The 26,536-nt window shown below is 47.5% G+C and overlaps 2 protein-coding genes across 5 annotated transcripts in view; both read right to left on the minus strand.

Moving 5' to 3' along the window:
• Positions 1-1,570: 1,570 nt before the first annotated feature.
• kiaa0586 (KIAA0586 ortholog) overlaps positions 1,571-26,536 on the minus strand; it is a 30,132-nt gene continuing 5,166 nt past the window's right edge. For 2 of the 4 annotated variants that reach the window (XM_018674797.2, XM_018674793.2), the window contains exons 10-29: positions 12,907-13,075; positions 12,447-12,736; positions 11,452-11,524; positions 11,192-11,341; positions 10,907-11,114; positions 10,641-10,811; positions 9,999-10,129; positions 9,789-9,926; positions 9,418-9,602; positions 9,204-9,328; positions 8,809-9,005; positions 8,581-8,734; positions 8,302-8,458; positions 7,382-7,617; positions 6,946-6,998; positions 6,736-6,846; positions 6,476-6,647; positions 6,186-6,319; positions 6,063-6,102; positions 1,571-2,167 (exon numbers count right to left, since the gene is read on the minus strand). In XM_018674797.2, the coding sequence (XP_018530313.2) occupies positions 2,022-2,167; positions 6,063-6,102; positions 6,186-6,319; positions 6,476-6,647; positions 6,736-6,846; positions 6,946-6,998; positions 7,382-7,617; positions 8,302-8,458; positions 8,581-8,734; positions 8,809-9,005; positions 9,204-9,328; positions 9,418-9,602; positions 9,789-9,926; positions 9,999-10,129; positions 10,641-10,811; positions 10,907-11,114; positions 11,192-11,341; positions 11,452-11,524; positions 12,447-12,736; positions 12,907-13,075 (3,040 nt within the window). In that variant the 3' untranslated portion in view covers positions 1,571-2,021. The remainder of the gene's footprint in view (positions 2,168-6,062; positions 6,103-6,185; positions 6,320-6,475; positions 6,648-6,735; positions 6,847-6,945; positions 6,999-7,381; positions 7,618-8,301; positions 8,459-8,580; positions 8,735-8,808; positions 9,006-9,203; positions 9,329-9,417; positions 9,603-9,788; positions 9,927-9,998; positions 10,130-10,640; positions 10,812-10,906; positions 11,115-11,191; positions 11,342-11,451; positions 11,525-12,446; positions 12,737-12,906; positions 13,076-26,536) is intronic. The other 2 variants (XM_018674794.2, XM_051069615.1) reach the window with 2 other exon arrangements.
• On the minus strand, positions 18,940-24,339 carry irf2bpl (interferon regulatory factor 2 binding protein-like). The gene has a single exon (XM_018674800.1). It carries the CDS (start codon positions 24,063-24,065, stop codon positions 22,038-22,040), a length of 2,028 nt encoding a protein of 675 aa, XP_018530316.1. The 5' UTR covers positions 24,066-24,339; the 3' UTR covers positions 18,940-22,037.

Below are 26,536 nucleotides of genomic sequence, written 5' to 3' on the forward strand. Positions count from 1 at the left end.
AAGCCCACTGAAGCGTTTTACTGTGAAGCTGCAGTTTCCTGTCAGTCCCAAGAAAACTGACAGAGGTCTGTGGTGGACCCTCACTGATCTGAGACCAGATCCTGCTCTGAGGCTTCCACTGAGAGAAGACAGAAAAACATTCAGACGTGATCAATATGATTGATCCCTGATGATCGACTTCAGCTGATAAACATTCATGAGAACTGACCTCACATCAGTTTGCTTCTCTCTGATCCTTCAGTTTTCCCTTCAGGACCAACTCGTCCTCCGCTGGAGGTTTATTCTCTCCATCAGCCGCTGCATTAAAGTTTCACTGCAGCTGCTGAAGAACTGATAAAGACGAAGAGAGAGAGACGGAGGAGGTCGAACCTCCAGAGTTTTATTTTGAAGAACTGAGGAGCTGAGAGAAGACGAGAAGATAAAACAGGAGGTGAGAGAACAACGAGCTCAAACTGAGATCAGTGTGATTTCTACCCGACGTCATCTGAAGGACGTTATCTGACATCATCTGACGTTCATTATATAAAACAGATTCATCACTCATCATTTACAGAAGCTGAGGAGGAAACAGCAGAGATTCACTGTGAAGCTGATCTGGGATCAGGTCTGAGCACAGAAACAAAGAGCTGCAGACATGATAAAGAATTCATCTGTGAAACAAAGAGCTTCAATCTGCTGCTGATATTTATGGATCTGTAATGATAAATAATAAATATGTTCTCTGTGTGTGTGTTACTGTGTGTGTGTGTCCTGAGATCAGCTGATCGTCAGCAGCTTCATTAAACCTGAACAAAGTTTAATCCTTTGTCTGAGAAAATCGATCGTCAGACAGACACACAGGTCCACAGAGAGCTGATCAATCAGTCTGATCAATACTCACACACACACACACACTGACTGAAGCTTCATGTTTTCTGTTTTAAAGCTGCAGCGTCTGATGATGAGAGCCTGAGGACTCAGTGTGTGTGTGTGTGTGTGTGTGTGTGCCAGTGTCAGTCTCACTGTCTCTGCTGCTTCAATGATCCTGTTTCCTGCTTATCATCCTCTTATCTGCAACACACTCTCTCTGTGTCTGTGTGTGTGTGTCTGTGTGCACACACACACACACACACACACACACACACACAGACACAGACACACACAGACACACACAGACACACACACACAGACACAGACACACACACACAGACACAGACACACACACAGACACACACACACAGACACACACACACACAGACACAGACACACACACACACACACACACACACACACACACAGACACACACAGACACACACACACACAGACACAGACACACACACACACACACAGACACACACACACACAGACACACACACACACACACACACAGACACAGACACACACACACACACACACAGACACAGACACACACACACACACACACACACAGACACACACACACACACACACACACACACACAGACACAGACACACACACACACACACACACACACACACACACACACACACACACACACACACAGTGGATCAGAGTTGAGGACGAGGAGGAAAAGCAGCTGGTGACTGAAACATGTTGAACAGTTTATTAAATCATCAGTTTATCTGAAAAGCAGTGTGAATCAGTGTTATTGATCAGTGATCAGTGTTATTGATCAGTGATGAGGCTGAAGGTGACTGATTTCAAAGTAAAAGTGAAGAAGTTTGTGTTCAGTGAAGAAAACAGAAACAGGAGGAAATAAAAGCTGAAGCAGCAGAAAGCAGTCAGTATTGATCCTGATGATCAGTGAATGAACATCTGATCAATAACTGATCATCAGTCTCTCAGCAGTGAGGATTTCACTGTGAAACTGTTCCAGCTGTTTTACAGACTGATCAGCAGGTTAATCAATAATGAAACTGATCATCAGTCTGTTATGAAGCAGTCGTTCAGGATGATTCAGGATGAACTGAGGTCAGAGCGTCTCCATGAGGAGCGTCTCCATGAGGAGCAGCGTCTCATGAGGAGCAGCGTCTCCTCTGTCTAGAAAACATCGTTGGTGGAGGAGGAGTCTGTATCAGCTGCAGCACTGACCTCCATCAGCTCCTCCATCAGCTCCTCCTCTGCTCTGATGGAGGGCAGATGAACATCCATCCTCCTGGCTCCTCCCTCCTCCTCCTCCTCTGCAGCTGCAGAAACAAACAGATCAGACTCTGATGACAGTTGTAATGTTTGTACTGAACCTTATTCAGATTCTGTCATAAAAAACTCAACATGCTTCACATTAGAGAGACTGTGGAAGAACCTGAAACAGTTTCATTACTTCTTTACTGCCAGTGTGTGAAATGTGACATTAAAACCAAACCATTTCCAGACTTCCTCTGTCGCCATATAACATCCTGTAGACTGGTTTGTATATGAAGGACTCGGGTTGAGTTTTCAGGAACAAGAACAAAAACCAAAAACCATCTCATCAAGCTCATTTGACCAAATGTGAACTGGAGAGAGGTCGGGGGAAAACAAGCGTCAACATTAGCCTTTGACTCATGGAGGGACCTTCATTCAAAACCAACCCCAGACTGGCTCTCTACCTATTGGACAGGTGAGCTAACACTCTGCAAAGCCTGTGAAATGTATTGTGATCCTGTGGTTTTAGCTGCTTCTTAACATTAGCTTGCCTGCTAACGTGGACAGATTATATTGTATTGAGTGGATAACATCTGCGTCATCCAAACTCCCGGGGCTGATCTGGTTGGTAAATGCTCACCAATGCTGGATCCCTGCAGTGTAGTGAAGTTACAGCTAGCTGGCTAACCTTTGCTTGTTTGATCGGCAACGTTATCGCTATGGTCGGACTGCGACCCAGAAAACACACAGTGAGGGCTGGTAAAGACACTGACAGGGTCGGTAAGAACTGTATGGATGTGGGTGACGTAAACCACACACACAGAGTGTGTGAATGGAGGCAGTGTGAAGAAGAGGAGGAGGAGGAGGAGGAGGAGGAGGTAAAAACACTGAGCTCTGTGTTAACAGCAGCTCTCAGTCTGACAGCTTCACACAGAGGACCAGGACCAGGACCACAGACAGCTGTACTGGAGGTCTGCTGTTAATAACCTGACTCACAGTGCAGAGCTTTCAGATCTGTTTAACATGTGGATCTCAGACTGACCCTTCAGGTCCACTGGAAACCTCCTGAAGGTCTAGAACCTCTTAAAGGATTAGTACAACCTCCAAAAGAACCTCCCAGAGGACCTGTGGAACCTCCTCAGTGGTCACTACAGCCTCCTGGCATCCCCCTGAACTCTCTACTGGACCTCCTCTACAACCTCCTCATTGACCAATAAAACTTCCAGACTATACGTAGAATGTTCTCAACGGCCTTTAGAACCTCAAGACTTGCAGAACCTCCTCAATGACCACTACAACCAACCAGTAAACCTCCTGAAACCATCTGTAGAACCTCTTCAGTAATGGCTTAAACCTTTTAAACAACACCTAGAACAACCTCAAGGATCTCTGGAACCTTCCCATCGACCACTAAAACCTCCTTAACAATCCTGAGAACCTCCTCAATGACCACTAGAACCTTCTGTAGATTCTGCACTGACTTGGTTCTCCATGTAATCTGTCACCTGTCTGTCAGAGTTCAGGTGTTTGTGAACCAGGATCCAACGTGGAGGAACCCGAGTCTTCTACAGACACTCCGAGGTTTGATCCTGATCCTGATCCTGATCCACCTCAGGAACCTTCAGCTGAGAGGAAACATACAAACATCATTTTCTGTCTTTGAATAAAAACCTCTCTTCTCTCTCTGCATCTCCATGGCAACACACTAACAATACATCCCTCCGTTAGCTGGTTGTCACGGTTACAGAGCTTGTTCTAAAAAGGATGAAACTGACAGACCTTCAACTTTACACACACACACACACACACATATATATATTAACATGCCCTCTGATTGGTCAGTGAAGTGTGATGATAAACACCGGCAGAGCCCGCTATAACATCGTTTCCATGACAACCAGAGACAGACCTCATTCAGTAACGTTTACTGTCACATCATAAACATGTCGTTTACCTGTGTGCACCTGCACCTTACACACCTGATCCACACTACATCCAGCCTCTGTCTGAGAAGAGCTCAGAGCTAAATGAAATGACCAGTTGGAAGCTTAGTGGTGGAGACGTTGACGTCATGTGACCGTGGTGTAGTTGGTTTATAGCCTAACATTAGCTTCTTACTTCAAACATCAGAACAGTGGTGTTCATCTGTGAAGATTATCTGATCAACTAAACCTGAAGGATCAGAAACTTTAGCTGCTCACTTTTATTTTCTGTGGAGGAACCAGGCTGATGCTGACTTCAGTGTTGGACTACAGGAACACATCATCACTGAGGGACTGAGCATAAACAACCAGAATCTCCTCGTGGTCGTACGTCTCCACTCGTCAGTCCAGTTACAGTTAATTCACATGTGAGTTCTTATGAAACCTGGAAACACGACGCCTCCGACCTCGACTGTCTCCAACATGGAGGAATGACAAACAGCTCAGAGTCTGAGGTGGATCATGTGCACACAGACCTGGAACCAGATCAGAGCAGGAGCGTCCCTCACCTCCTCTGAGAGCTCCTCCTCTACTAACTCCTCTAACAGAGTCCAGGTCTGAGTCCAGGTCTGATTCAGGTCTGTGTTCAGGACTGATTCAGGTCTGTGTTGGTCCTCTCTGAGCGAGTATAACGGGTCAGTTGTGGTTGTGGTCTCTGTGGGTCCTGGTTGGACCAGAGAACGTCTCCTGATATTTTCAGCCTCAGTTGCTGCAGTGAGACACAACAGAGAGTCTGTGTGTGTGTGTGTGTTAAAATAAACACAGACACACATCACTGACTGACTCTCTATATGACTGCCCCCCCGCTGTTGTTTTAGTAAAGGATCTGTGTGTGTGTGTGTGTGTGTGTGTGTGTGTGTGTTTATTGACTTCACATCCTAACTCTCGTCCAAACACTCTGATCCCTCTCATCCTGTCACTTCCTGTTTACATTAAACCACAGGTCAGAGGTCAGCAGCTCTCTGAGCCTCATCCTCATCTTCATCTTCATCATCAGCAGAGTCGACTTCAGCTCTGACTGAGTTTTAACATCATCACTGTCTCCAGGTTCTAACTCAGACATCAGTCACCATGACGACCTGATGAACAGCTGTTATTAACCACAGCAACAAACGAACTATATACAACTGACACACACACACACACACACACACACACACACACAGACACACACACACAGACACACACAGAACACAGACACACACAGACACACACACACACACACACACAGACACACAGACACACACAGACATAGACACACACACACACACACACACACACAGACATAGACACACACACACACACAGAGACACAGACACAGACACAGACACACACACACACACACACACACACACACACAGAGACACACAGTGTAACAATACACTAAAACAGCTCAGTCAGTGTAAACATTACCATGTATGGAGATGTGGTGACAGAGCGACTCAGTGTGAAGCTAAACACACACACATGATCATGACTGTGTGTGTGTGTGTTTAATAAGTGTACGCCTCAGTTCTCCTCCTGTAAACATCCATGTGTGTTTGGTTTCTCTGCTTCTCTCAGTTCACTTTATTTTCTCTTGTTGTTTTGTTGTGTATGTTCTGTCTATATAAATATACTGTATATATGGAAGTATATAATATATACAGTATCTATACAGCACATACTGTATATATAGTGTTGTTATGTAACGAGGCTGAATCATTAGATTGGAATATGAATAAAAACATTAAAAACATTCTCTGACCAGTTAAAGCAGTCAAACTGACACACACACTGAACTGTGTGTTCTCAGTAGAGTTTAATAGAACCAGTAGAAGCACAGAGACACGTCGCCCTCTGGTGGTCAGACGGTGAGCAGCAGTCAGCAGCTTCATAACTTCAGTCATTAAGTAAAACAACAGATGAATTAAATACGAAGCTGCTGCTGATTCATATTTCACTGTGTCGTTAGAAATAAGAGTTTTCCTCCTACCTGTCAGCGTGTGGAGCTTCCTGATCAGGACGTCAACAACCTGAACACAGTAATAATCAGTTCACATGTTACAGACCTGACGAGCAGATAAATGAAGCTGTGACACACAGGTAAGCAACTCACCTGTGCTGCAGGGTGACGAGGAGGAGGAGACAGGGACAGGTCAGTCTGGAGGTCAGAGGTCAGCGTACCAAGCGGCTCTGCCATCAGGTCGCCCACCGTATCCGAGCCCTGATTGGTCGCTTCAAAACTGACCTCTGACACAGGAAACAGAGAGAGAGTCCACAGGTGGACCAGGATCCTGGTTATGATCCAGTTTACAGACTGAGTCAGCTGATCCTGGAGAACAGACACCTGGGTCCTGATGACACTTGGTCCATTTTGCCCTTATCTGAGTCTGAAGGCAGCCGTACCTGCACACTGACTGATCTGTCCAGGTGAGGAGGTTTGACCCCGCCCAGCTTCCGTACGCCTGCTGGAGCTCCTGGGATCTGTAGTCCTGAGTAGGTTTGTAGTCCGATCGTCTGTCACCTCCCCCACACTCACCTCCTCCCCCTGATCCTGGTCCTCCCTCCCCCAGGAGCCCTGAGGACACACACAGAGGTCAGAGGTCAGTCTGTGTTGTGTTGTGTTGTTTTGTTGTTGTGTTGTTGTGTGTTGTTGTGGTGTGTACCTCTGGTTGTGGTCTCTCTCCTCGTTGTGCGACTCCCTGCTCCATCTTGGTCAGCATGGACAGCAGGAGGTTGTGACCTCTGACCTGTCCTTCACTGGGGGGGTCGTAGTCCTGGAGGAGGAACAGACAGACGGGTACTCAGTACTCAGTACTACAGTATTACCACTGTAACTGCAGTACTGTTACTGTGAGGTGTGGAGTGTTTCTCACCATGTCCTGCAGCTCCTGCAGAGAACTGGAGAAACTACACACCACCTCCTCCTCTGAGACACACACACACACACACACACACACACACACACACACACACACACACAGGTGTTATCACAGAGCAACACTCATCTCCAACTTCACAGGAAAGTCTCCATGACTGTTAGCCTCTGTTAGCTAGCTCACAGTTAGCTTCTGTTAGCTGCTGTTTAAACACATGTAGATGCTGCTGGTTCAACTTTAATGTTGTATTGATGACAGATCAGATGTATTGATTGGATGTGGTGTGTGTGGGCTCAGATGCAGCAGTGATGGAGGAACGATCAGAGCAGGTTAAAGGTTCCATGTTCTGTCTGAGTGATGTTAATGTTACATGTTTATTGGTTTATTTAGTGAACAGTGGATGTGTGTGTGATGGTGATGGTGGTCATGGTACCTGTCATGGCAGCCAGCTGGTTGACAGTGATGAGCAGCTCTCCCTCTGAGATGTGTTTCAGAGCTGCTTCAGTCTCAGGCGTCACCGAGCTGCTGGAGCTGGACTCTGAGAAGGAGGAGGAGCTGGAGGGGGACGCTGGTCTGGGCTCAGGATCGGGGCGAGGAGAAGGAGACGGGGAGCGAGGGGGAGGCAGGGGAGAGGAGAGAGGAGGCTCCTCCTCTGCTACTGACATCAGCCTGCAGGAGGAGAAACACATCTGAGTCCACATCAACACTGAGCCCAGCTCAGGACTCGAGGTTCAGACTGGGGTCTCTGGTGTGGTCTGATCTGCTCTGAATGTTCCTCCTGCTTCAAACCCTCGTCATCACATCAGTCCATCACAGAGCTGCTGATCAAACAATGACCATCATTATCACAACATAACTTCTCACAGTGAACCAATCACGTGTCTGGAACAGAGTCATCAGGTTCGTCTGACTCCGAGTGAAGGAGCTGATGTTTGGACGTCAGGAGACGTTAAAGAAAAGTGGAGCGGCAGCGTTAGAGAACAGACACAGACTGAGGCTCAGACGACGAGACGAGTCTGAGTCTGTTCCCACAGAGACAGATGTTTATACAGACACAGACCAGGTCCTGCTGGTCCCCCTAAAACAACCAGAGTGAAACCTGCACAGAGCAGAGTCTCTTTCTCCAGCTCCATGTTTCACCACAGAAACATGAACCTGATGAAGCTTAAACAGAAACACTGCTCTGATTTAAATCCTGATAAAAACTGATCAACTGAAAATAATGATCCTGATGAGACGAGTGTCTGTGTGACGACTGCAGAGGTTCAGATGACAGAGAGCAGGAGGCCGACCTCAGCTGAAAACACCAAACATCATTTAAAACATCGACATATTCACGTCTCAGTAACGTACAGCAGCTGCTGCGTGTCCACGTGCTCCTCTGGTCTCTCCTCAGCCAATGGCAGCTCAGCATCTCCCCAGGGCAGAGGGGGTGGGGCCTGATGAAGGACAGGTGGACTACCTGCGGAGGGGGCGGGCTCTGGGCTGGGTGTGGGCGTGGCTACTGGCTCTGAGGTCACAGAGAGAAGCAGAAATGAACTTTCAGATACTGATGGAAATGTTAATGTTACTACTGCTACACTAAAACTGCAGCTACGTCAGCTAAATGCTAATGCTAATGCTGCTTCTAACCGGGAGCTGTGATTGGCTGAGGAGACTCCTCGTTCAGCAGGCTGGTTGGTTCAGGTGGAGGAGGCGTGGCCAGGGGTGTGGTGTGTCCGGCAGGTGGGGTCGGGCTGGGTGGAGGGGTAGGCTCTGGTGTAGGAACCAGAGGAACCAGTTTGGCCTGGAACAGAAATAGGATCCAGTTTAAGACGAGAACAGACAGACTGGAGTTCGTCTGAATCCTGAGTGTTTCACCTCCTCATGTGCTGCTGCTCCTGCTTTTGGTGGCTCCAGTCCTGGTCCTGGTCCTGTATCCAGTGCGTCTCTCTGTCCCAGCATCAGAGCCACGGTCTCTGTCAGAACCTCGTTCACCAGCTGTCGGATCAGAGCGGAGTCCACCGACACGTTGGAGTCTACAAAGAGCTGCAGACCTCCACCTCCTGCTGCCTCCACTGAACACACAACAGTTACACAACATGACAAACTCCACAAACACACACCAGGACCAGGACCACAGTCAGTCCTGGACTGAGACCACGTCCACACATTTATAAACTCATCTTTACTCAGTCCAGACTGAACCTGTGTCCATGTTAAGGTTCCTGTCTGTAGAAACCTGCTCTGATTGGTCCGTCTGTCCGTCCACTCACCAATGTCTGAGGTGACGCTCCGATCCTCAAGCTCTGATTGGTCGGAGGAAACGTTCTGGGCGGGGTCAGACGGAGGGGGGCGGTATATCTCAGAGATCATCCTGGACATCAGCTGCTGCTCCACCCTGGACAGAGCAGAAACAACCAGAGCTACAACATGATCCAGCTCAGACCAGGTCAGACCAGGTCAGACCAGGTCAGACTGGTTTCTCACCATTCTACCAGCCGGTTCTCCAGGGCGTCTCTCTGCTGGTCGGCGTCCAGGACAGAGGTCTGGCTCTGGGCTGGGAGGGCAGAACGACCCTGGGGAGGGAAGACCGGACCCTGGTACAGGACTGGAGGAGGAGACGGACCCCCGTCCAACTCCACGGCCTCCTCACCCCCCACACTCACCTCCTCCTGAGGGGGGAGGAGAGGGAGACAGGATCAGCTTTGTTGTAAATGGTTCAGTGTTGAGGTGTTGTTCTGTTTGTGTCCAGCAGGAGGTGCTGTGGGACTGCAGCTGAGTCCCACTGAGAGCTGCTCCAGATGAGCAGCAGCAGCAGGAGGCAGGGAGAGGGGGAGGAGGAGGAGGAGGGACGTTACCTGGATGACATTAGCTACAGACAGGAAGTCAGCTCCAGGGAAGACGTTCTCCTCGCCCTCGTCTTCCTCGCTCTTCACCTCGATGACCATGTGTGATGGAGGAGGAGGAGCTTCACCTGCATCCACCTGCTCCTCCCTCTGTCAACACAGCAACACGTCAGTCACACATCATGCGGAGGGTCGGGGTGTACCTGGACAGACCCAGCTCACCTGTCGCTCAGGTGCTCTGTCGACCACGGCAGCAGCCTCACTGGACGTCCTGGAAACAGGTGTGGGTGGTGATGTCACTTCCTGCTGACGCTCAGCGAGACACCTGGAGGAAGAGTCCATCCTGCGACGACCTGAGGGGTGGACAGGAAGTTAACTTTATTTCTATTGTTCTATATGTTTACAGTCTCCCTCCTTTCTGACGCCATATTTATTTTAACTTGATTTAATTTAGTATTTTACTTGTAAACATGTTGAAGATTTCCTTTGAGTTTCTCACAACTTTTAACATTTTTCTGTTTCTTAATATTATTTTGTAGTTTTTACTTCCTTTACTTGAATTTCTACTTGACAACTTTATCATTTTAATTCTATTATATATTTCCATATTTCTCCTTCTTGGTAACTGTTGTTTATTAATGTTATCATCGTTTATTGATCGTTTATTGAAACAGCAGCAGACTGAACTTTCAATTTAAATTTTCATATAAAAATATGATTCAAGCTCCAGATTTGACCTCATTATTCATAAATAAAAGAATAATTAAATGTAATTTGATGATTGTCTGTCACAGGGGCTTCTGGGTAATGCAGTCTCTCACATTTACACTAAAATAAAACAGGAATAATCTGTAGTGAACTGACCCAGTGGGATCGCCATGGGAACAGAGTACGTGTCAGCAGGGGTCACTGTGATGTCAGCGGGGTCACCAGAGTTCATGTGGGAGGAGCTGAGGAGATGATGAGGTCGTCCAGGTGACGGGCTGAGGGGAGGAGCCAAACTGGTCTGAGTCTTACAGGACTTCACCTTCACACCTGGAGACAGGAGATTTAAAACCTTTATTTAAACTGAGCGCAGAGACACAGGCAGGAAACACGGAGGCAGAGATACATGAAAATATTAAAAACACCTCTGACGCTCTCCACCAGGCGGGGGCGTGGCTTCCTGCTGAGCGGTGACACAGGTGAGCTGAAGCGAAGGTACGGACTCTTCTTCAGGGTTCGTCTCAGACCCTCGTAAGGAGCTCTGCCGTACAGATGCGTCAGGTACGACTCTCCCTCCACCTGTTCACTGTCTGTCAGAGCACCTGGGCCTCTGCCAGGCTCCGCCCCCTGCACCTGCAAACAGACATCATCAGTAAAGCAGATGGATCACCTGCGTGTTATCGATCAGATCAATTAGAGTCCAGTCTGACCGCTCCGTGTCTGGCTCTCTGTCCTCGGCCTCCTCTCCCTGCCGTCGTCTTACTTCCTGTCCCTCTGAGCGTGCTCACTGGCCTCCCCCTCTCTGATTGGACGGCCCTCAGCTGTGATGTCACTGCAGCATCCTCTGAGGACGTCTCAGCCTGAGGACAGAGGAAGACGTCAGAGTTCGCCTCTGACCTGTCTGCCTTCAAAAACAGTTTTGTACGTTTGATCATTTCCAGGAGCTGAGTGAACTCTGCTGAGAGCTCACCTGGAAGTCTTTGGACAACGTGCTGATCCAGGCGTCCACGGTCTTCTTGATCCGGACCTCCTCAGTCCAGTCTCTGCAGACCAGATCAGAGTGGCAGTTTTATTTTCAGAGACTGAGAGAAAACCTGTCTGACAGCTGTCAATCAACACACACACACACACACACACACACTCTCTCTGACAGTGTTTAACTGCAGAGGTAAACATGATTCTTCAGCAGCACAAAGTAACTGAGTACAGTTAGTGGTAAAGTACAGTCTTGAGGTACTTGTACTTTATTATTAGTAGTATTTCCATTTCTGCTTCTCTACAGGATGGACATTAAATTCTGATTATTATTTGAGAAGTTAATAAACATGTAAATGATGATGATTATTACAGATTAAACTACACAGTTAATAATTAACAAACTCCAGAATAAAAATGTATTTATCTGTATTTATATTTGATTTTTATTATTTATTTTTAAGTCACACTTTACTCAGCAGATGAATAACTGTTAGCTCCCTTTAAACAGCCATTAGTTAGCAGACATCAGTTAGCAGACATATAGTTATTGTTGATTATACGTTAGCAGGTTTGACATCAGTTAGCCGGTTAGCTGTGTTAAAAATAAGTGCTAGCTGCCTGTTAACAGATTCAGATTGACAGTTTCCTATAACTACTGTCACAGAAGATAAAGTTAACATTAGCATTCAGTTACCCACTGTTAGCATTAGCAAGTTAAGTGGCTAGGTTACCACAGGGTAACACAAAGCAGACACAAATTTAATACTAGCTATGTGTTAGCATAGCATTACATTAAACATTATTTTTCTGCCTGTTAGCAGGTAAATGTTAGCGCTGATTATGTGTTAGCAGACATGAAGCTAGTTAGCTACTGATTAGCTCCCTGTTAGTAAAATTAGAACTAGGTTTAAAAATAACGTTAGCTTGCAAACATATTAGCATTGCCTAGGCATCTCTATTAGTAGACATAAAGTTAGCATTAGCTACCTGTTAGCAGCCAGAGCCTCCAGCTGGCAGTGTAGGACCTCTCCGGTCTTAGCTCTCAGCAGAGCCTCCAGGTTCTCCTCCAGAACCTTCTTCTGTCTCCGAACCTGACGGAGAACCTGACCCGCCTCCTCCAACGTGGACGGGACCACAGGCCTCCTCTGGACCAGCACAGACTGGGACTGCTGGGACTGGGAGTGGATTTGTTGGACCTGGTGTTGTTGGGATTGGGATTGTTGGGACTGGTGGTGGTCTGGTGGAGGCCTGGTTGTAGTCAGACAGTCTTCTGGCTGCTGGGTGACAGGAAGTCATTCAGACTTTACATCAACAAGCAAACATAAACATCAGGTCTCTGGGACTTTGATCCCTGAGCTGAGTCTCTCAGGTGGACCCCTCTCTCAGGCTGTGTCTGGTGTTCTACTGGACTCTACTGGATTCTACTCTCAGTTTATTGTCTCCTCACCGTCAGCAGCGCCTTCATCTCCGTCTTCAGTCGACCCATCTCCCTCAGCACCTCGTTGGCTTTCCTCGCCGCCGCCCGGCTGTGACGGTCTGAGGACTGCAGGTGGGATCCTTTAGGTTGATGTGTTGCCGTGGAAACACTGGGAGCACCTCGGCGATGGCGGTCACCTCTGAACGAGGGAAAGAAGGAGACCAACAGAAAACAACAGAGTTAATGGTTCAGTCCTTTCTCATCGTGTTTTTATGTGTATTTTGTTTTCAGGACTTTTATTTTGTTATTTCCTTTAAAATGGAAGTGCCTTATTTTGAAATAAGAGATGAATCATTAATGAGGCTGAACAGAGAGAAACTGCAGCTGAAACAAGATGTTTCATTCATCTGTGGTTTAAAGTTTAAGACGTGCTCTTGTTCTTCTCCTGTAGACGATCACCCTCTGTTCAGTGACTTCACCAAGGGAGGGGGGGCACTCTTCAGCTTGTGATTCTGTTGTTGTGTGTGTGTGTGTGTGTGTGTGTGTGTGTGTGTGTGTGTGGTGTGTGGTGGTGGTGGTGGGGGGGTAACTTCATAAACATCATGTAGTGATTGATGTAAACATCATTACATTTAAATGTAGTTTATAAAAACCTCCAGAGGAAACATCAGAGAGTGGATGTATCATCATCAGTAATCACACAACACACACACACACACACACACACACACACACACACAGTGGTGTCCTCTGATTGACTCCAGAGGCATCAGACCATAGAGAAACTCAGTAAACACCAGACGGCCGACACTAATGGGCTTTTCCTGCTGCCTCAGTGTGTGTGTGTGTGTGTGTGTGTGGTGTGTGTGTGATGGGTGTGTGTGTGTGTGTGTGATGGGGGGTGTGTGTGTGTGTGGGTGGGTGGGGGTGTGTGTGTGTGTGTGTGTGTGATGGGTGTGTGTGTGTGTGTGTGATGGGTGTGTGTGTGTGTGTGTGTGATGGGTGTGTGTGGTGTGTGTGTGTGTGTGTGTGATGGGTGTGTGTGTGTGTGGGGGGGTGTGTGTGTGTGATGGGTGTGTGTGTGTGTGTGTGTGTGTGATGGGTGTGTGTGTGTGTGTGTGTGATGGGTGGTGTGTGTGGTGGGGGGGGGGGGGGGGGGGGTGTGTGTGTGTGTGGGTGTGATGGGTGTGTGTGTGTGTGTGTGTGATGGGTGGGGATAAAATGGTTGCCACTTGCTCAGAAACACTCACACAGCTGCTGCTGCTGCTGCTGTTGCTAGGCAACGCCTCAGTGGTTTCCCATGGCGACAGAGAGCAGGATGCTGCTTCAGGAGGAGAGAGTCTCTCATTCACAGAGGAGGAGGAGGCGTCCTCCTCTCTGCTCCTCCCCTCACCTCCTGGAGCCGGAGCAGCGGGTGGAGATGAATATTAACGACCTTTTCTTTCATTTTGTCCTTGTGCTTTCCCATCATCCCCTCTCTCTGTCACTCAGGTAAAATGGAGGATTTACAACCACATCAAAGCATTCAGCCGAGTGAACCCCTGTGGATCCAAATGTGCTAAAACAAGACCCATGTGGGCCCGTGTGGGTCCGATGGACTAAATCAAGACAGATGTGGGCTCAGTGTGGGTCTATATGAGCCCGAAGTGATGAATGTGGACTCATCTGGACTAAACACTGGATCCATTTAGGATAAATGTGTCCAGGTGAAGATTATAGACCAGTATGAGCCAAAAGTGAAGGCATGTGGATTAAAGTGGACCCACGTGGGCTAGACGTGGACCCATTTGAGGAGGAGAACCACTCTGGGATAAATGTGGGTCAGATGGGGCTAGGATCCAGGTTCATGGATCAATACAGACTGAAAGTGAAGCTACGTGAGCTAAATCTGGAACCATGTGGACTAAACTGAGACCAGCATGAGGTCCATCAGGTCTGAGTGTGGAGGCAGGTGATCGGAGCATCACCTCTACACAACCAACCAGACGGAGACAAAGACACAATGAGGCTCAGTCTGAACACTGCAGCAGGAGGGGGATCCTGGGGAGGAGGGGGAGGAGGGGGGAGGAGGGGGAGGAGGGGGAGACAGTCGACTGCTCATTTTTCAGCCTCAGAGAAAGAAAGAAAAAATAGAAACGTGGAGGGAAACAGAGAGAGAGGGGGAGGGAGGGGGGAGGAGGGATGTAGCAGGGGATGCTGGGAGAGAGATAGTGCTGACATCATCGTCTATAAATGGAGTCGACGCTGTGAGACGACGAGCGAGGAGCAAACACACACACACACACACCCCTGACCTCTGACCTGCAGTGTTCACTCAGCACTCCACTGTTCAAATTCACATCATCTTTATTGACATGAGTGAACGTGAACGTTCAGTGTGAAGTCAAACTGACTCGTCACATCAACATCTCTGTCTTTGTTACCTCGGCACATTCCTGAAGAAATGGCAGGTAACCATGGCAACCACCGCATCCTGCACAGCAACGGATGGGGTGGGGCAGCAGACAGATGAAACTGAGGCTGCATTAAAACAGCAGCAGCAGGATTCCTGAGTGAGGATGATAAAACCTCGTCCTGTTCTCTGTACGAACACTGATCCTGAAAGCAGTTTCTCTTCCTCATGTTTGACACTGAGCATCTGGTTAAATGTCTGAAATAAGGTCTGTGGTTTTAACACAAGCTCAGGTTTGATTCTCCGACATAAAATGGGTCAGTAAATCCCCCACTCCTGATGTTTGAAGCTTTTACGTGTCTTAAAAAAGGCGGTTGCTAACGAGTTTACTGTGAGAACCAGTCATTGATTATCTGGACAGAAGCTGATTGATCGGTTTGTGATCAGTTTCACTGCAGTGAGAGAAAATCTCCATTCTCACCTTACCTCGCTTTACCACTCTCTCTCTCTGCAGAGGCTGCCACTCCCAGACACACACACACACACACACACACACACACACACACACACGCACAGTGGAGAGTCCTGTAGTTTCCTGTTTAGAATTCAGAGGAGTCCTCACACACACCAGTCTGTGTGTGTGTGTATGTGTATGTGTGTGTACATTAGCATGCACACAGTGAGCTGCTGCACTGAGCCAAGGGCACCTTAACCATCACTGCCCCCCCACCACGCACGCACACACACACACACACACACACACACACACACACACACCAGTCCAGGTGTGTGTTGTTGCTCCAAGGGAAAAATCTGCAATGCAGCAAGAAACCAAAACTACTGAGAGACTGCTCCTGATACTGCATCACTACGCTGTACTCTACACTGTACTGAGTTCAGCGTCACGTCTCAGACTCCATCAGCCTCTACTACTACAACTATACTACTACTGCTGATATCACTGCAGGTGTAGAGCAGTGATGATGTGTTCCTGTAGTCCAACCTGAAGTTAGCATCAGCCTGGTTCCTCCATAAAGAGCCAATTTTGGATTATTCCAGAAAATAAACAGTGAGCAGCTAAAGTTTCTGATCCTTCAGGTTTAGCTGATCAGATCATCTTCACAGATGAACACCACTGTTCTGATGTTTGAAGTAAGAAGCTAATGTTAGGCTATAAACCAACTACACCACGGTCACATGACGTCAACGTCTCCACCACTAAGCTTCCAACTGGTCATTTCATTTAGCTCTGAGCTCTTCTACAAAAGCCTTTCTTCTTAGAAAGTTAGTGAGAGTTTGAAAGAGCGTGAGTAGAAACACAACGAGGCTGTAAAGGTGGACTGGTGAGTAGATGGGTTTTCATGTTAACGTCCCCGACAACCTCTGTAGTCTCATTTAGACACTCGTTAGCAACCGCCTTTTTTAAGACACGTAAAAGCTTCAAACATCAGGAGTGGGGGATTTACTGACCCATTTTATGTCGGAGAATCAAACCTGAAAATGTCTTGAGCTTGTGTTAAAACCACAGACCTTATTTCAGACATTTAACCAGAAACACACTGACTCTGGGACGAGGGAACAGGAAATGCTAACATGCTAACATGTTAACAGACTTCCTGGTTCTAGCATCAGTCCTGCAGGACTCTGTATTTCTGTAACTCCATTGGTACTAATGTCTGTACATCTGTAGTCATAACAGTTGTAGTATTTACTGCTATTAATGCAAACACTGCAGGTTCTACTGCCTCTGATATTACCTGTACCTGTACAGTTCTACCTCTGCTGCTGTTAACAGAGTAAAACCTGCTCCTGCTGCAGCCACATACTACACCTGTGGAGTACTACTGTACACCAGGAGCAGTTCTCAGTACACAGTGTGTGTTACTGATATCTGTTTGACTGTTTCCTGCATTAATCAGAATAAAGATCCAGATTCTGATCAATCACAGTAAAATGAGAATCAGCTGCTTTCTGATTGGTCGACAGCTCAGTTAATGAGATATGTTTCTGTGTGTGTTTGTGCTGCAGTGAAGCTGAAGCAGTTCTGCAGACAAAGACTCCACACTGCAGTCTCTCTGTTACATTATCCATCCTGCCTGCAGCTCTGGTTTCCACGGTAACCACCAGCCAATAACAGGCCTGCTGCCTGCTGCCTCCCCCTGACGAGGAGCTCCATCCTGACTCCTGTTCACCCCAAACTGCTTGGTACAGACTCCTGAACCAGCGGCAGTGACACGTCAGCGCCCCCCCAGAGGACGACAGGACTCGTCTGTCGAAGCTCTGGGATAAACCTGGTTTTATTAAAGCGTCACAGAGAAATCAGAGTCCTCCAGCCTGCAGGAGGTTACGACAACATCACATAAATGTAGGGATGTGGGGCGCTATGTGCAATGATAATGCTACGTTAGCAACGCTACTATGATTACTGCTACTGATAACATGGCAGTCTATGGGACTGTGGGTCAGCGCTCTCTGTGTTTGGAGGAGATTTATTCACAAACTGTGAGTCATGTGACAATGGGAGTCACACTGGGTGAGAGAGGACACATTTCTCTACGTCTTCATATAGAAAGTGTCTGTGTAGGTTGGAAACTGTGGGAATTAAAAGAGGTTTGAATCAGATTTTTATGGTAAAATGTTCAGAGGTGACAGTTAGAGTGATGATGTCACACAGTCTAACCCTGAACATTCCACGCAATACACACCCATTATAAACTCTGACACTGTAAAAACAAAAAACAAAAACAAACATGGAACTGAAATTTCGTAAAAACTATAACAACTATCAACATGCAGATTTAACCCAAAACAGTCTCAAGCCTTATGACCTGTTTAAAGTTTCAACCACGTTTGAGAGTATGACAGAATAACGTGGCTCAACGGACAGGTGGGTTTGACCATTTTCACCACGACTTCCAATTCATTTTCAACAAGACTTTGTGCAGGTTTTCACGATTTATGTTGTCATGGTTACTAAAAATGTTGTTGAAATACATCGCATGATTGCTCCGCACATTTTGATGTTTTCTCAAAGGACTAGTAATGCAACAAAATTTGTATGGAGTGTGGACACAGAATGATGTGGGATTCTGACAGTTGTTTGTTTCTGTGGACAGAAGTCAGGTTGATAGCAAGAGCCATGTTGCTAATGCTAATGCTAGCAGCCAGAAACAAACAGATAATTCACTGTCTGTCTGATAATCTGAACAAAGAACGCATTTCCTGGTGGTGACTTCTCTAAAATGAGCAGTGAAACTGACTTTACTGACAGTAACACCACAGAATTGTTAAACATCACGACATGACTGTTGATGTCCTGATGTTTTAGTGCAGTGGAAAAGTGTGTTATACTGAATTTACCAAGACAACAGCCAAACATGGAGGAAGTGTTGAGTTTGTATCAACAGAAAATGAAGTCATGAGCAGATCGGAAAACACAAGGAGTTTAACATCATCAAATATAAACCAGAGAAAACAGAAACAAAGGGCTTTCTCTTGGTTCTCTCTGCAGGTGTAAAAGCTTTCTGATGTTTCCACCGGGTGAAATATTCAAACCACAAACTCCGTGTTTTTATGGAAATACTGTAATCTGAGATCTTTGGAGAGAAGAATTTCAAAATAAAGGCCAGTCCTGTTTGGCCAGAAAGAAAAGTCACATTTCACTGAAAAGGTTCATACCAATGAAATTTATTACAACTGACTCAGCTCCAAGGCACGTTACAAGATCAAAAGTGTTTGTTTCATCTGTTTTATCATTTTTATCATCTGTCACTACAGGATCAGAGAATACAAAAAAACAGAGAGGGCTGATGTGTTCTCGTGGTGCTGAATCAAATGTTCAATGTAAAACAGAAAAACACAGAAAGCCTGAAGACAAAAGATTTATTGCCGTAAAAAATGTTTAAATTAAGAAAATTACAAAATAATCAATTAAACATTAAAAATGCAAAAAAATCTAAAAATAAATAAATAAATAGTTTTAAACTCCTATAAAAAATAAAAAGGTATTTTTACAGACACGTGGGTGGTTTTATAAACTGACAGTGTGAGGATGAAGTCTCTTACTGTGACTGAGAGCTGTCTCACTCTCTGAGCCTGTCTGTCTGTTTAAACACAACATCACACCATCACTGTTCACACCTCCGTCACCTCCACGACAACAAAAACACTCTGACGCTTTGTTAGAAGACTTTTTCTGAAACATCCACATGAAGAATATTTATATGTTTCACTCTCTGCAGAAACCTCCGTCCTGTAACGAGTCTCTTACTGCAACTGCTCAGCCTGAAAAACGTCTTTTTCCTTCACACCTGTCAGTGGAGAGACGGCTGCACTCCTAAGATATCACTGTACGCCGACGATCTCCTGTTATATGTTTCAGATGCTGACAAATATATCTCTATTGGAGAAGGACTTTACTGGATTAAAAACAAACTGATGATACATTTCTATATCAATCATTTTCTGGATAATATCTTCAGTAAAACCTGTGTCACCTCATTTTTTACTGCATGTCTTTGTGGTTTTGGGCTGTTCAAACAATCTGACGTGAAGCTGCAATTAATGATCATTTTCATTATTGATTTATCTGGCAATAATTTTCTCAACTGATCATTTAGTCACTAAAGTGTCAGAAAATCGTGACAAATATCCACCAGGGTCTAAGCCGGCGTTTTCAAATGTCTTGTTTTGTCCGACCAACAGGTCAAATATTTCATTTATTTTCATCAAAGACGAAGAAAACCAGAAAATATTCACACGTGGAACCAGAAGAGAAGCTGGAACCAGTGGATTTTACCTTCAAAAGTGATTCTGATGTTTGATAAATTAATTTTCTGTTTATTTCCAGTCTAAAAAAAAAATCACCTCAGATTCTTACAGAGCTGCAGCGTCCTCTGACGTGTCCCAGGTGAGAAACCTGAACAGTGACGTGTTTTAATCCAAACGCTCACAAATGTATAAACAATGACTCATTTTCTGGTCACGTCCTCAGTAAAAAATATTTAATCTCATTATAAATTGAATTTGCTTGTGTTTCTGAAGAATCACTGAGGTTGTGTCTTCTCTATAAAGCCTGGGATTTTTGTGGTTTTAACCACAAATTCCAGTCCAGTTATATTTTCTGTAAATGTCTGATCTTCAGTTCATCTTGACTTTGTCCTGCTACTGGATCTGGATCAGGATCTGGATGTGGTTTAGGCTCATCATCATGACAGAGTTTTTCATGATTCATGATCAATGATATGTCTAAATGCTGTTTCTGCGGTGAGGAAATAATTCAGTAAATTTTAAAACAATTTTTTATTTCTGGCCTAAAATTGTTCAGTTTAAAAATATTTAGTCTAAAAACTACCAGAGTGACGCGTGTGACTGAACACAGTAAAACACAGGATATAAACTGAGACGATTCTACTGATCCTGAGCGGTGAATGTATTTTGGTCCTCAGCTGCTGTTTTTACATCCTACAGTTAAAAACCTACATTTTACTGCTAATTCCAGTATTTCTGCACCATGACTCAGTGTTTTATTCTTAGCAGCGAGGAGACGACTTCAGTGGGAAATAAAGCTGTAACACGCTATTTTACACGTCTGTAGGTTCAAGACCTAAAGGAACATTTTGAAATATTCCTGATGAAACAGTTAGTAGTATTTGCTCTGCTGTGTTTAGTTTAAGGGCAGGTGTCATTTCTAACATTCTGGCTACAAACCTGTAAAATCTGCTGTTATTTCTGACTCAGGATTAATCGAGAACATGGATCAGAGTTAAATACCTCTAGTGTCTTTATTATCTAAATAAGTGTTGTCAGTGAACCTGAACCTCTCTCACTGTCTGAACTTTACAAACTGTAGCTGATCAATGACCAATATCAATCTATAATCAGCTATGAAAACATGTTTATCTGTTTACCAGCTCAGAGACAAGCTACTGAAATGAATCAGGAACCATCAGATATATACGACACGTTTCCTGTTTCAGACAATGACAAATTCAATATTCTTTCATATGTATTATTAATAAGGCTGGTTATTATTATCACAACAATCCACTGCTTCTGAATCCCTGTGCTATGAAATGTGATGATTTGAGAGGCCATAAAATAATGTAGATAATGTTCAGAGTGTGTCCTGTTATATGATCTGAGAGGTGTTTATAAGTTCACTGAAGCTAAAAGCAGACGTGTTTCTGTGAAATTATGGAGCAAATATAAAATTTAAAATGTGTCTGTTTTTGTTTTCAACAGAAACTGTGATGCATGTGAATGATGTTTGTTTTTAAATATCTGAGGCTAAATGAATTAAATATAGAAACACTTCACTCCTTCATACAGACTGTGTTTAAACCTGACTGAATAATACTAACATGGAGGAATCATGACGATGCACCTGAGGCCTCGGCTCTTTATTCACAGGTTAAAGAATGAAGAGTTGACAGGACTGAGGTGTTTGTTTTCTGTCATTTATCTTCATTTGTGTTGATCTATTAATTAGAAAATGATTAGGTAACTGATAGATTCTCCCATTTTCTGTTTTGAGCAGCTGCTCAGACAAAACAAGACATGTGAAGAGGTGAAATGGCACAGATCTGGTGTCAGGTCAGAGTATTAATGTCAGTCTGATCTAATCAGCTGATTATCTGTTTCACCTGACTGATCAATATCCCTCCATCAGCGCCCACACATTTAAAAAACCTAAATAATAACGGGTGTTCAGAGCAGTGATGAGTTTGAGGCTCAGCAGTGAGTTTACAGAGTCTCTCCTTCATCCTCCTCAGGGGTCTCTCTCCTTCTTTACCTTCACGTCTCCGGCCAGGATGGTCGCTATCTCCCCCTGCATGAAGGCCCAGGGCACGTTGGAGCCGACCAGGGGGCACTTCTCCCCGCTGGGGCAGTACACCTCCCCGGAGGCTCCCTGCGCCTTGATGCTCTCTCTGGAGCAGGGGAAGCAGAACTTGTGGTTGGGGACGGACGGACACTGCACGAAATGCGTGTCCTCTAACCGTTCGTGGCAGATCGTGCAGCACAGGGGGCCGCTGTTGGCCATGGGGGAGTCGGGCACGTTTTGCGCATGCACCTGGTCCATGCCGCCCGCGGACTGAGACGGCGCGGACAGCCCGAGGTCTCCGTTGCGGGACGAGAGGCGCCTCTGTCCGGACACGGAGGCGGGGGACACCGGGCTGCTGCTGTTGTGTCTGGAGGAGGAGGTGGTGGAGTGAACCGAGTCTCTGTCCTTGTTGGGGGAGTGCGCGTTCCCAAGCGTGTCCGCGACCGACATGAGCGCGGCCATCGGGGACTGTCCGTTCTGCGGAGGCGCGGCGGACTCCGGGGGCGAGGCGCGGCCGGAGGGGAGGCCGGGGTGTCCCGAGCCCAGCGGGGGAGGAGGCCCGGCGAAGGAGCCCGCGGCCATGGAGAGCTTCAGCGCCTCGGTCTGGCTGTTGATCCACTGCTGCCTCTGCTGCTCCTCCGTCAGCTTCAGCCCGCCCTCCGCAGAGTCCGGCTCCGGGGAGGCTTTCCTCTTCCGCACCCCGGCCCTGGAGCTGCCGTTCCCGCTGCCCGAGGCCAGAGCTCGGCCGGGGAGAACCAGAGAGGTGGGCAGGAGCGGGTAGCTGCCGTCGATGTAGGGCTGCGGCAGCATGTCCCCCCCCAGCCCCTCCTTAAAGAACCGCAGGGACTCCGGTAATAAATCCCCGAGCAGGCGCCAGTCCCCGGAGCCGTGCTTCTTCTCGTACTCCAGGTATTTGAACCCGGAGGACAAACCGCGGCCGAAGTCCTTCATACAGTCCTGGTACATCTGCTTGGCCACCCCCGACGCGCTGGAGAACACGTTCCCGGAACCGCTCGGGTACTCGATGAAGATCTTCAGCTCGTAGTCCATCCCGGGTTTGGACACGGCGTCGAAGGCGAACACCCTCCCGACCAGCCCGTGGTCTTTCTTGAAGCGGACGTCGAACGGGGTGCAGCCGGACAGAGTCACCAGTGTGTCCCGCACCATCTTCGGCTTGCTGGCCCACTCCTCCTGCCGGTTCCGGAGGCTCTCGCTCAGCTCGGACAGAGCCTCCGCGTTCCGCTGCTTCTCCTTCAGCTCTCGGTCCTGGTCCGTGCTGGACACCGAGGCGGGTCTCTTCCCTCCCGGGTCGGACAGCCCCACCTGTCCGGGCAGGGGGACCATGGAGCCCTGCGGGGCGGCTCTGGTCGTCATGCCGTGCGGTCCGTTCAGCAGAGTCTGAGGCAGCAGGTTCGGCGGCACGTTCATCTGCCCCGGCGCCGACACCAGCCCCCCGTGGCTCCTGCTCCTCGAGTTCGGGCTCTGTCGGTTCAGCTCGGGGGGTCCGTCGTCCGGTTTAAACCCGTTCGGTCCTCCGAGCCCGTTCGGCAGCCTGCTGCTGCTGCTGTGTCCGCTGTAGTCGAATCGAGCCCGCCCGTCGGCACCCAGCGAGTACCGGTCCAGACCGGGCTGCTGGGACTTCCCCGCTCCGTCCGCCTGGTGGTGGTGGTGGTTGAGCTGCGTCACCGGCTCCTTCCCGGTCAGTAACACCGCCTGGCTCTTCGCCACGGCGGGCTGCTGCTGCGGCGGAGGAGGCGGTCCGCCGGCGGGGGACCGACCCTCCTGGAAGCCGTGCGCCCGCTTCAGGTGCCGGGCGGTCTCGATGACAAACTCGATCCGGTCCGCGCCCTCGTAGTTGACGCAGCCGCGGCACACGGGCTCGGTGAAGTCCCAGATCATGGCCCAGGGCATGCGGGGCAGGTCGCACAGATAACATGACTGTCTGCGGGACGAGGAGACCTGCGGGGAGGACATCTTCCCTCCGGCTCCTCCCTGCCTCCTCCGCGGAGCAGCTGCTCGCACCGGCTCGGCTCTTCCCGCAGAAACAGAGAAATGAACCCGGAGAGGAGGACGGACTGCAGTGACTCCTCTTCTCTCCTCTCAGCTTATTGTTCCTCCTCCTGCTGCTGGAGCTCCGTGCTGCAGAGATGATGATGGAGGAGGAGGAGGAGGAGGAGGAGGAGAGGGGTGGTCTGCGTTTTTTTCCCTGCATGCCTCGCTCCCAGAGAAGCTGAGGAATTTGGACCCCCCCCCCCCCCCCCAAGGAATGCCACCTGGTAGAGTAAGTGACGTCACCGCCCCCTCCCTCCTCCGCCGAGACTGAAATGACATGATGCCAGTTGCACCCCCCCCCCCCCGTCTGATCAGGAGGTGTTTTTATAGAACGACCAGCTCCACTCAGACAATCTGAAACACACTGATGCAACAACAGGTGTTCAGGTGTTCAGGTGGAGCAGGTTCCACCTCCCTCTGAGTGAGTGATAGACAGCTCCTCTCTGAGATCCAGGAAACTGACACAAATATCAGGCGTGTGTGTGATGTGTTTGTTACAGGCACAGCACTTCCTGCTCCAGGAGAGGATCATGGGTAATTGTTGCTTTAATGCCACAAAGACAGTTTAATATTTGTTCATGATCATCCCAGCTGAGGAAGTGTAATACTCCTGATGCTAGAACCAGGAAGTCAGTTAGCATGTTAGCATGTTAGCTCTTCCTGTTGTCAGTGTGTTTCTGGTTAAATGTCTGAAATAAGGTCTGTGGTTTTAACACAAGCTCAAGACATTTTCAGGTTTTATTCTCCGACATAAAATGGGTCAGTAAATCCCCCACTCCTGATGTTTGAAGCTTTTACGTGTCTTAAAAAAGGCGGTTGCTAACGAGTGTCTAAATGAGACTACAGAGGTTGTCGGGGACGTTAACATGAAAACCCATCTACTCACCAGTCCACCTTTACAGCCTCGTTGTGTTTCTACTCACGCTCTTTCAAACTCTCACTAACTTTCTAAGAAGAAAGGCTTTTGTAGAAGAGCTCAGAGCTAAATGAAATGACAGAACAGCGGTGTTCGTCTGTGAAGATGATCTGATTCAGGAGCTGACAAACTTGATTTTAATGATGTGGGTGTGGAAGCATCAGAAAACAGCAGCGATGGATGAAGTGAAGACTGAGTGTGATGAACGTGTCCTCGCTCAGTGTGTTCTCTGACCTGTTTAACGTGGACTGGAGGTTCACTGTGAAGGAAAACACATCTGTATCTGTTGCTAGGCAGGTTTCACCTCTGTCCCCCCTCCCCCACCCTCCTCCTCTCTCTCTCTCTCTCTCTGTGTAGTGAGCCTCGATCACCCAGCTGCAGGCTGTTGTTTCCTGCTCTTTGTGTTTCTGCTCCTCAGCTCAAACATGAGGATGTGCTGCAACAATCAGTCCAATAATCAATTCACTGATGGACAGGAAGTTGATCTGCAGCTGATCATCCACTGTCATGTCTGTTTCTGTCACAGTGGACCTTCACCAGATCAACATCTTTGTTAACTGACACCTGGACTCAGGTGAAAACTGATCGATCAACGTTTGTTTATTCTGAGTGGACGAGCTTCTTAACAACAAACCTTCAGACTAACGTTAGTGTCCACAGGAAAACAGGAGTCTCTGTGTCCTCGGTACTAAACTCAGACCTGTCGTCCTCCTTAACGCACTCTAGTTTGAACAGATTCACAGTGAACAGTGAAAACAAGATGCTGTCAGACTCTGCTAATGTTAGCTAATGTTAGCTAATGTTAGCTAATGTTAGCTAATGTTAGCAGAGACTCACAGGCTGACAGCTCTCTGCTCGAGTTTGTTTCACATTATTATAAACTTAATAAAACTAGATCGATACACACACACACACACACACACACAGATTAGTTTCAGCGTGCCTCTGATGGATACCGTCTGCGTTGCCATGGAAACGTGCCTGGCGACCGCGCTGCAGGGAGGAGGCTGAATGAGCTGCAGCCTCGTTCGCCCCCACCACTCTCTCTCTCTGTCTGATTATGCAAATTGAGCTTCACACACACACACACACACACACACACACACTGGCTGCAGGTTTCATGGTTCCAGCTGAAACAGTAACGAGCTGCAGCTGTTCGTCAATAATCAATCTGAATATTGACACTGATGTGTCTGATCACTGAACATCTTTCACTGACATGTTACAGACGATTGATCCCAAGGATCATCAGCAGACTAATCAATATTGGAAATAACTGTTCACCTCCTGATTCTGGATCAGTTTAAATAAATCAGTCCTCAACACCTGCGTCACATGACCGCGTCTCTGCACATCGAAGAGAAGAAGTGTGACATCAGAGGAATCTGACGGATCAATAACAGACACCTGGTTCTGTGGGAGGCAGAGCTGCTGATGGAGGATCACGATGAAACACCTGAGACCTGGTCTGACCCAG

The sequence above is a fragment of the Lates calcarifer genome, unplaced genomic scaffold, assembly GCF_001640805.2.
Source record: "Lates calcarifer isolate ASB-BC8 unplaced genomic scaffold, TLL_Latcal_v3 scaffold_58_123, whole genome shotgun sequence".
Lineage (NCBI taxonomy): Eukaryota > Metazoa > Chordata > Actinopteri > Centropomidae > Lates > Lates calcarifer.